Raw genomic sequence first — 12055 nt, 5'->3', positions numbered from 1 at the left:
ACAACTACAGGTAAAAATATACAACATTTTATGATATACCAGTTAAAAAGTGAAACCAATTTGTCATAATAATTATCAGTGTCCGTCAATAAAAGCTGATGTCTAGTTGCTCAGATATAAGTGATTTTCACGAATATACATATATATTATAAAGATAGCATAACATATTTGTGTAAAATGATGTACTTAATTTATAACGATGAAATATTCAAAGGAGACAATTTAAAATGTAATAAATGTAATGCATTTTTACATTTCGGTTGTGCAGGTTTTAGATAATCTATTTATCGAAAAATGACAAATCTATTTAAAAACAAGTTGGAACTGTTTCAAATGTAGAACTAATAAAGGTACTATTAAACTTTGAAATGAAAAGAAATTTAAATTATGGTATCTAATTAATATTAACATTATTAATGTATTTGGTAGTAAAGTAGCGAATATTGTTAATTTAAAAATTGCTGAAATACATGAAATGTTCCACATTTTAATGTTTTATGTTATTTAATCACGGTCACTTGATAATAATGAATTTTTGATTCGTCTAAATGATGTATTATAATAATAATATTAATAATTAATAATACATCATTGCAAAACAGAACAATAATTACAAGAAATATGAATATAAATATTATTGGTAATATACACGTTAATAATGAATATTTATGTATGATCTCGTCAAATGGTTTTTGTTCACTAATAAATGTTTATACAAGAATTTCAATAAACAAGTCACAACTGTGTCTAGACCACCTATTTTTTGTGATGAAGCTTATTTAAATAATATTGAAACAGGTTTTATTCTTATTGATTTAAGAGATCACTGTCCAATAATTGCATGAATTCCGATACCAAAATATGATCACCAAAATAGTAATAAAATAAGAAATATTAATTACGGCTCAATTAATTATTATCTGGAAAAGAAGACTTGGGACTGTGTTTATAATGAGATCAATATTGAGATCTTAGTTAAGAATATCTATAATAAACTAAATTGTATTATTGAAAAATATACAAGTGATTAAAAATACTTTGAATAACAAAATAATAAAATAATAGATGACGGAAAGTTTGTTGTTTTAAAAAAATTTTTATTAAACCACTTTTTAAATATGGGGATTAAAAAATATTAAATAATTACAGAACAATATCGCTGTTACTTGAAAAAGTTGTAAAGTAAAGATTAACTACATTTTTAGAAATTAATAAACTGATTTCAAAAAATCAATTTGACTTTAGACTGGGATTAAGAACTACTGATACTTCATACATGATTTCAAAATATATTTATGAAGCATTTAATAATGGTAGAACAATTATTGCCGTTTTTCTAGATTTTTCGAAAGCATTTGATGTTCACAATGAATTATTAAATATTATGCCTCGATTTGGAATTTTTAAAGAATGTTTAAAATGATTTTCAATATATTTGAATGAAAGAATTTATAAGGTTATAATAAATAAGATAGTAGGTAATAGGAAAATAACTGTGGTGTACCTAAAGGTAGTGTATTTAGTGCGGTACTATTAATAATGTACCTATATAGAATTTGTAATATGCAAATTGGATAGGAAAATTTCAACTAAACTACCTTTGCAGATGATACATATTTACTATAATCGGAAGATACAAGGAATTTAATACATACGAAAGCAATCTCGGAATGAAATAATTTAATAAAAAATCTCAACCTTAAAAAAATAACATTAATTTAGGTACAAATGTATAATAAAACATATTTTATAACTTTCTAAATTTATAATCATTCAAAATGTTCATTTAAATTCTTAAAAGTTTGAAATTATGATAAGATAAAGTAGATAACCAAGCTACTCTACAATTATTAAAGTGACTAAAATATTTTATGAAATTAAATAAACATATATTAAGCATAACAATACGACTACGAGCAATTACTTTTAAATAATAAAAATTATAAATAATTTCTATAGACACTATGAGAATTGCATAAATAACATTATAACAATTTATACGTCAATATAGAATAATTGTATGGGGTGGTACAAAATATACTCTATTTATTAAGCATTTAACAAAATAAAGCTATTCGTAACTATTCCTAACCTTAATAAAACTAAATAAATCTGGATCTACAAGAGAAATTATATAGAACTTAAAGTTTTACCTTTATGTCTTAGGTATATACAAACAATTTGCTTTTTCATTTACTTTAGAAAAACTCTTCACTGGAAGAAATACTTAATAAACGTGAAAACTTAGCATATGACATTAAAAAATAATTATGGAACAAAAAAAATATAAACCGAAAATTATTTAGGACCTTAGTTATTCAAATCTCTAAATATATATGTAAAAAAAATATTTAAGAACTAATATTAATATTATTGTTAATAGTTAAGTCAAATTTTATTATGTGCTATGTAAAATATCTGTAAATTTTTTTATTGTATATTTAAAATGTTATAATTAATAATTATATACGAGTATGTATACATAATTATAATTATAATTATACATTATTCTGTTAATTATATTTCACACAATTTTTTTAACTTAATTATTTTTCTTCTGTTTTATTTTATTTTAATTTAATTTTGTTTTTGTTGTTATATTTTTTTATTATTTGTTTATTGTTTATTTAATATAATATATATTACATGTAAATAATTAAATAAAAAGTTAAATTGCCATAATAACTTTCAAACTCTAACTCAAACATTGTTTATAAAAGACAAATAAACCATTATTTGTACGTAGTATATTTTTATTAGTAATAAATGATTATTTATATACATATAAATTAAATGTTAGTTTATACTTTTTTTTATTAATAATTTATAATTAAAGTCCGGATTTATATGCATTTTAATTTGTGAAATATGTATGCAAACATGCAAAATAAAATGTCTTTAATTAAAATTTTCATAAACAAAAAGTAAAATTGTTAAATTGTAATTTAATTTTTAATTATTGATACATTGTAAAAAATATTTTATTAAAATTAAATAGTAGATACATTGTTATTATAAATAGGAAAAAATTATGAAAAATGTAATGTAGTATGTAAATTGGAAAAACAATAAGTTATCAAAGTATGTTCCATGTTTATTTCTGTGAAATTATGACGGCGATCTGTAAGAATGTACATGTAGAATGAAAAACTGCATTCAACATCGACACTGGTTATTGGAACATATTTAAAATTATATCTGATGAATATTTGGAAAAGATAAATCTTTGAAATTAGCATTATCACCTTGAAGTATTTTCGAAATTTCTTTTTAAACCATTAATCCTTTATTTTTATTCAAAACATTTTTAAATTTTGTTTTAATTATTATATTATTTTCACTAGTAGAAAGTTCATTGACAGAGTTTTCCACTTGTTCTAAAATTTGTAAAGAGTCTATAAGGGATAAATTAGAGGTTTCAAAATTTTTGATACTTCAACGATACATAAAAAATTTGCTCCAATATAAGCAAGATCATGTTTTACATTTAATTTATATAAAATTAATTTACAATTTTTGGACCCTTCAAAATTATCTGCGTAAAAGAAGGCTGACTCTAGCCAAATACCACAATGTTAATTATTGGCTTTAGCGGTAAAAATGTATTTGGCAACATTTCTTTATATAATTGAATTTTATACGGAGCCTTTGAGAAAACTTTTTTTCCTTTATTAATTATATCATTAATGTTACGAAAAGTATCTATAATTTTTTCAGCAGTTCAGTGAATATCATTAGTGACACAAATTAAATGTACAAGATTCGAATAAAATGGTTTTACATTTAGTGCAGCTTTATTCATATAAAAGGGGCAGCATCAGATAACATCAAAAAAACTTAATCATTATTGTTACCTATAGTTTACAACACATTAGTTAGAGAATTGTTTACGAATTGTGCTATAGTTGAATTATTTGTTTTTTCGAGAACTTTTGATGTTTAAAGATGTGATTTAGAAGACGAATCTGCATTCAATTTACCAACAGTAAAATTTGCTACATATTTTCCTTGAGGATCATCAACAAAAAAAAAAAAAAAAATTACGACCTGCCTATGTTTCCTCGAATATTTTGTAAAATGTTTATACAAAATTGATTTAAATATATTTTTTTTTTTGCGTACCTTCATCTGGTATACTCGTATGTTAAATTGTGTATTTTCCAAAAAAGATTTAAAGTTTTTATTTTTTATTTTATGTAAAGGTATGTTTGAAAAAATTAATGTATTACAAAGTTCTTTGAAAACTTGTGATTGATTTTCTTTAAATGTTGATGCTTCATAAACAAAGGTTTGTTTAGAAAAAGATTTGTTCAAACATTTTTCATGCAAAAATGATTTTGTATGTTGATCAATTTGACATTTTTTTTCTGCTGTTTCCTGTTTTTGACTATGTTGACAGAAAACTGTTATATTATTTAAAATTTTGAAAACCTCACCAAAAATATTGTAAGGCTCAATCCATTTTTTAATTGATGCCAGTTTTGAATTTGGAACTTTGGACATTTTAACTGTTTAAAAATTAATTGGTAAATTACAAAATAATTTTAAGCGAATAAACACGTAAAGTGTACACTCAACGCTCACTTGACTGCAACATAATTCTTACTAACATTAATTGTCTCGTATAAATGTAACAGTGATTGTAATAACGTAGCTATATATGTTGTTTCGGGCATTTTATCAACAAGATTACATAGAATAGGTAAAGCTATGTATCCACTATAAAACTAGTACAGCCAACCTATAAGAAGTTTACTAACCTATTTTTAGAGTCCGAATATTCTTTGAGACGTAAAATATCTGTATATATAAAACAGTAAGCTGATTGACTGCTATCAACGCACAGCTCAAACCATTGGACGGATCTGGCTGAAATTTGGCATATAGATAGCTATTATGATGTAGACGTGCGCTAAGAAAGGATTTTTCGAAATTTTGAATTTAAAGGGTTGAAATCGGTTTAATATTTTTTCACGAGGTCGATAACTGCGCTATTGAAAATGAATTATACTAAATAAAACTATTAAAAAATTATTAAAAACCTATTAAAAACTATTTAAAAACTAATTAATTTTATTTTTGGTAGTAAATGACGGGTATTGCATAAATATTAAACAAAAAGATCCCGCAACAGGTGCCAAAACAAATAAGAATGTTAGTTCAAAAAATTATTATGCATATCGGTTGATGATCGGTAGACGCGATCAGGACTAAGTTATTTTACGATGCATAAGCTTTGTCAACAATTCATGGTCAAAATATATATAAAGATAGATAGCGAACGATTTTGATTCAATCAAAAAAAGCTGCGTGCAAAAGATTTTCAAAACAATTGTTAGATATTGGAGATGGGAAAGTTACTACAGATGAAACGGGATGTATAAAATTACCGAACGATTTCTGCACAATCATTTATTCGCAAGATGCTCTCATTGACCAGATATGTCCCAGTGTACACAGACAATACACAAATCATAAGTGGCTGGCAGAAAGAGCAATTTTAGTAGCAAAAAATGTGGAGGTCAACGAATTGAATCTCAAGATACAAAATTTGGTACCAGAAAACTTGGTGTCATACAAATCTAGATACAGTTTGCGATGCTACTGAAGTTGTAAATTATCCAACAGAGTTTTTAAACTCATTGGATTTACTAGGCATGCCACCGCATAATTTACAATTGATCATTACAATTTACCATCGATAAAATACCTCCTTCAGAGTAATTTAAAGTTGTAATACATGCAGATAAAAAACCACCAGAAGAACATAGAGGCAGGTATAATGCACCAACGGCAAATGAAGTTGCTTTAGTGTTAGTAGATCAGCAGTTTGATCGAAGAGACATCATCCTCGAAAACCGAAGTAACTCACTTCACCGTATCAGTGAGATACATCGAGCATACGACGCACTGCAGTATCCTTTAATGTTTTGTTGGGAGGATGATGGGTATGCAATCAATATACCACAACGCGATCCAAAAACTAAGTTACTGCTTAAAAAAACTGTCTCTGCATCAAGTTTTTACTCATATAGAATAATGGTCAGAGAAGGGGATTACAACTATTTAGTTAATTATCGTTCTCTTTTCAGTCAATATTTGGTAGATGAATACGCCAAAATTGAAACTGAAAGACTAAATTACATCAAAAACAACCAAGCCAAATTGCGTGCAGTTAGTTATATTCATTTAAAAGATGCGATTGGACGACGAGACATAGAAGCTAATCAGTTAGGCTAAATGGTTATACTCCCGTCAACTTTTACTGGTGGGCCAAGGTACATGCACGAAAGAACACAAGATGCTATGACCTACGTTAGACATTACGGTCGTCCTGACCTTTTTATTACTTTTACATATAATCCTTGCTGGGACGAGATAAAAGAGCTCTTACTTCCCGGTCAAAGATCATATGATCGAAATGATATAATTGCAAGAGTGTTTCGGTTAAAAGTCAAAAAGACCATGAAATTATTGACAAAAGGTAAAATATTCGGAGAAGTGAGATGCTACTCGTATATGTATTCAACAGAATACCAAACTGTAGAGAGGTTCGGTAGTTGTAAGCTATAACTTATCGAATAGGTTATGATAATAATCATTATCTTAAAAACTAAATTAATATGTATAAAATATTATTTCAAAAATCTTAATTAATTTAAATTTCAATAGATTTAACAAAATTTAATCTTGGCAGGTTACATACATTTATATACTTAAACCCGGCAACGACGAGTAATTCAGCTAGTTCATTATAAAAATATTTTGAATTCTGATTGAAACTAAGGATCTTATGGCTTTACAGTTATGTTATTTATTTATTTATTTTCTGTAAACATTTCACTACGCGCTATCGGCCTAATGTTGAATCATTATCTAGCATGTCTAAGATAACGATTACTTCATAATAAAATTTAATTTTAAATATTTGACAACAATAAACGGTGTTCGGGTTTATACTAGTATACTCTACTCCGGGGCCCCGATATTTCATAGTAAATCGTGAAGTAACTACACATTTTTGCTCGACTTTTTGTTAACTATGGGGCCCTGTGCAATCGCACAGCTCGCACAACCCTAGCACCGCCACTGAGGACAAAATTTATATAAGTATAAAAGTTAGATATTAACTATTTATTATTTTATAATTAATTTTAAATGCGGTTTAGAGTATAAGAATTTAATTCATAAATACAATTATTTGTATTATTATTAAAGAGAATTGCGGTTTTAAAATCGTATAAAATATTATTCACGTCTTGTGGTCTTGTAGATATGATATTAGTAACCATGATTGATATTTCAATTGTAATTGACAAATATCAGCGAAAATAAGTAACCTAACTTGTAATGTATTATATTTTTAGTAGAAAATGTTACAAGTGTCTTGGGTTATTGTTAGGTTATTGTTAGGTATTGTGAATATTTTATTTTACGAGTATGTAGTTCAATACTATAACATAGATTGAATTTTCTTGAATTTAAAAAAAAAATCCTAATTTTTGCATAAATAATTTTTATTTAAAAATATTAAACAATGTTATATGCAGTATGTATCGGATTTGAACAAAGCTTATTTTTGAATAAATATATATTACATGTTCTGTTATTTATAATTATTATAAAAATTAAAATAATATTCATCGCCTAGCCAACGCGTATTTTATGTATGTAAATGTATATAATTATTGAATTTAGCATTTTTTTTGAAATTTTGAGACATAATCGTAGGTGACCTCAAAATCAACATGCATTTTTACAGTTGTATTATTGATGAAATCTTAGTAATACTGTAAGCTTTTAACTTATCTGGTCCGTATTGAGGTCTGGTGGCGCCCCCGATGAATCACTGTATTTCCCCCCCTCCAGTGGTAAAGTTGAATTTTTGTACAAAAGATCATTCGAGATATACAAATCATGTATAAAAACATAGTACCCAAGGTAATAATTACTAATAAACTTTAATAACTATATGTATTACTTTAAAATATCAAAAGCTATTAAAATATTAACAATAAAATAAAAAAACAATATAAATAAATAATTAAAATAATTAAAACAATCAATACATTATAAAAACATGTCATTTTCTCTAAATGTTTTTGTTTTACAATTGTGTTAGATGATTTTAAATTTATTTATTACAATATTACAATGGTACTTTTCTTGCTCTTATAGAGGCAAATTTATCTATGACATTATCAAATGAAATTGTTTTAACTACATATTTTTCATATTTTATGAAAAATATTAAATAAGCAGTGTTGAAATTGGCGCCCCTTTTAGAACTGCGCCCCTGGCCCATGCCACTGAATAATACGGCCCTGCTTATTATTTTCGACCATTGATAGTGGAGTTAAATCGTTCCCAGTTTTCATGAAAAATTTTATGGAATTGTATTAGAAAATGAAATTAGGTGCCTACTATTTTGATTGGTTATTTTTATTTTTATAAAAAAAAAATAAGCACCAGAAATCAGAATGATTTTTATTTTTAATCTTCAGTTAGTGTAAACATACAAATAAATTTTCTGGAAAAAAGTATTTGTATAGTATTTGTATTCCATAACAACTGAAAAATATGATACTAAATTACTGTTATAAATAAGCAACTTATAAAATATTATGTCAGTACACGCATATAATATTTTTATAACTTAAATGATTTATTTAAAAAATATTATTACCAAACTTGCATTTGATAAAAATGATAGATATATCTAACATCATAATCTAATAACTATACCAGTATTGTGTATACCATAAATTTATATTTCTTAGTCTATTTGATTAGTTGAAAATGAGAACATCCTATGTTTTATTGTAATTGTTGAGAACTAATTAAAAATTAGTTAATTAGTTAATAATTAATTAATTGTTATTTATACAAAAATAATTAAATTGCTATTCAATTAAAATTGTCAATAAATTTAATTGTGTTGTACTATTGTTTTTATAACTTTAACGTTATAATGATAACTGCCATAATTTTATTAGCCGTACCTTTCTATCATTGTATGTATCATTCTATCAATTTAAATTTTATAAAAATAAAGACTTAAAAGATTTAAAATTAAAATTAAACACGAAAAAATAATGCTAGTAAATACAATTTTCCATATATAATTATAAAAATAATTAAATATATATAATATTTTTAGAAGTAAAATATTTCATAACATTAATAATCAAAAATTAAGGCTTAAAACTGCACGATCCTATGATATATAGAACTTAATAAATATATAACTTATATAACTTAATAAATACGAGGTGTGATCGATAAATATCGAGACTAAAATTATATCTAAGTTAAAAATAATCGAATCGGGAATTTACACATATAAAATAAAAGTAAAGATAACACTCAATTATTTTATTTAAGCCGCTAGTAAATATTAACTTTTAATAATGAGTGACGGTTCATTGAAGTTTGATTGAAATTTCATTGACAGTTCATAAACTTTTATAGTACCTACCGTTTTTGTCGTGTCGAATAAACTCGAGCAGCGTATTTGCATTTAAGTTTGCGTTAAACTCGGTAAATCAGCGACTGAAACTTTTTAAATCATTAAAAAAGTATTTGAAGATGAAGCAATGAGTAGGTCTAAAACATTTGAATGGCATAAAAGGTTTATTAAGGGTTGTGAAGATATTAACGATGACTCTCGTGCTACACGACCTTCAACTTCAAGAAATGTGGAAATGATGGAAAAAGTACGAAAAATTATAGATATTAGATAGACGAATGACGATAAGAGAACTTTCTGGTGAATGTAAAATTTCTTATGGATCATGACAAACTATTTTAACTGAAGATTTATGCATGAGACGAATCTGTGCAAAAATTATCCCAAAATTGTTGTCTTAAGATCAAAAAAATCATCGAAGTTTATCAAAGTTTGAAAGAACGAACACAAAATAAGCCAAATAAATAAATAAAAAATCCCAGTATTTTTTTTTTATCACCTCATATGTTTATTTAATGTTTAACAATTCTTTAAAAGTAAAAAAATTATCTTATATTTTTATTTTTTTGCTTTGTCGATAAATGTTAATACTGAATTATTTATAAATATTGAAAAAAGAAATCAAAAAATGAATAAATTTTAATTATATTAATATTAACATACTAAAAGTATAATATAAAATATTTTTATTAAAAAAAAATAACTATCATACTTTTATCTTTGATAAATACCTCTTTTTTTTAGTTAATAGGTTCTTTTTGTTATTACAAAATCTATTTTGGATTAATTTATTAAAAACTATGAAAATGGTTAGGTATGTGATCCCAATTAAATTTTAGTATTTTATTAAATACCTTAATAGTATATATATTTTATATACCTAAAAATAGGTTTTTAAATTTAAAATTTGTTAAATTATATATATTTATTGAAATGGATTTGTGTCAAATTATATTTTTGAATACACTGCTAATTATGAAGTTTGTAATTTTTGAAGTTCCTATTATTATTAATAATTAATAAATCTTTATTATAAATAACTATGACATACATGAACTAATATAAATATGAGGAAAAATTATAAATATCTCATTAATCAATAAAATGTTTGTTTTATTTCAGATTAACCGAAGAAAAATTTCAACTTATAAATGTAAGTTTTTATTGAATTTTTATGTTAGTACTGAAATATATTGTATATATATAAGCTTTATTTTCTTGTAAATATGTTCTAAATCGTTATATCCATATACCTAATAATCTCTAATTTGGTTGTGTAGTTTAACTATATTATTAACATTTTCTACAAAAATGTTTTAAGCTTTTTTTTTAGAATATTTGTTTTGAAACACAGCATTAATAAAATATAGTATAGTTTTAAAAATATTTTACTTTATTAAGTAAAACCTTTTCTTGAAAAGGTAAATTAATCATTAAATATTTCTTTTTTATTTATTCTTTCGAATTTAAGAATTTAAATGAGGCTTTAACAGTTTACCGTTAAACCTTATCTTAGTTTACGTTTTTTTACTAAAAATTTTTTTAGGAATGATAATTATTAAATTCATAAATTGAATTTATTTTAACTTTTATATACATTTTATATATTAATTCAAAGTTTTACTATTTCTTTAGACAAAATTATTGTTATAAATTATAATTTATATTTATTTTAAGATCGATAAATCATATTTTAAATTTAAGCAATTATTTTCTCTACTTGTTATGTTATATTATACTGTGTTTATTGTTAAATTCTGTTGGTACATTTATTGATAGCTAGTTTTTTTATAATTATCAATATACTACTTATAAGCTTACTTCATTACATAAAAAACTAACGATTACTATAATATACTTGGGCTATGATTCTATGATATAATTACGTTACAAATAAGTAGTATAATATACAATAAACAAGTTTCAAAATTAATATTTAGGAAGTCGTTTATTTTATTTATTGATCATTGAAAATTTACTATGAGGTACAAATCTGAATAAATCATCGAAGAATTGAAGATAATATTAAACTATTTGAGTGTTGTTAAAATTGTATGAATTATTATAAATCCGCAGATCATATAATTTTTCACTGTAATGCTAAACATTTTCGGTATATAATTTTATCATAGGGTTATAAAATCAATTGAAAATAGTTTCTTATAAAAATTATGTGTACGTATTTTCATACATATATTCATAGGTACACGTAATATTATGTACTTATAAATTTACTAAACTATGATAATTTTATACAATTAGTTTTTCATATAAGTAATTAAATATATATTGGAAATGGGAAGTCTTTGAATATTATTGATAGTATTATTAATGTAAAATACTACTATCCCTTTTGAATTTTATTAAAAAATTATAATTTATACATTTTTTATTTATTGTTATAATTAATTACTATGTTTAAAAAAAACCGATAGTTTATTTTGTGTTGATATAATTGGTATACTATAATACTACAGTTGTTATATTTTATCAATAAATATTATTTTTTCAGTTTATTTATTTATTTTTTCTCTAATCATCTTTATTTAAACCATTTAGAATCGAATACATTTTTATCATAGTTTT

The 12055-nt window shown here is 24.0% G+C and overlaps 1 protein-coding gene across 1 annotated transcript in view; it reads left to right on the top strand.

Annotated features, from left to right (window-relative positions):
- Window positions 1-12055, top strand: part of LOC112679706 (leishmanolysin-like peptidase) — a 73910-nt gene that overhangs the window by 32159 nt on the left and 29696 nt on the right. The window contains exon 3 of the mRNA XM_025549599.1: window positions 10592-10622. Coding sequence (XP_025405384.1) covers window positions 10592-10622 — 31 coding nt within the window. The remainder of the gene's footprint in view (window positions 1-10591; window positions 10623-12055) is intronic.

This window comes from Sipha flava, unplaced genomic scaffold (genome assembly GCF_003268045.1).
Source record: "Sipha flava isolate LNK unplaced genomic scaffold, YSA_version1 166_pilon_pilon, whole genome shotgun sequence".
Taxonomy (NCBI): Eukaryota; Metazoa; Arthropoda; class Insecta; order Hemiptera; family Aphididae; genus Sipha; species Sipha flava.
The sequence above is the reverse complement of the archived record's forward strand: the minus strand, read 5'-3'. Positions and strand labels throughout refer to the sequence as shown.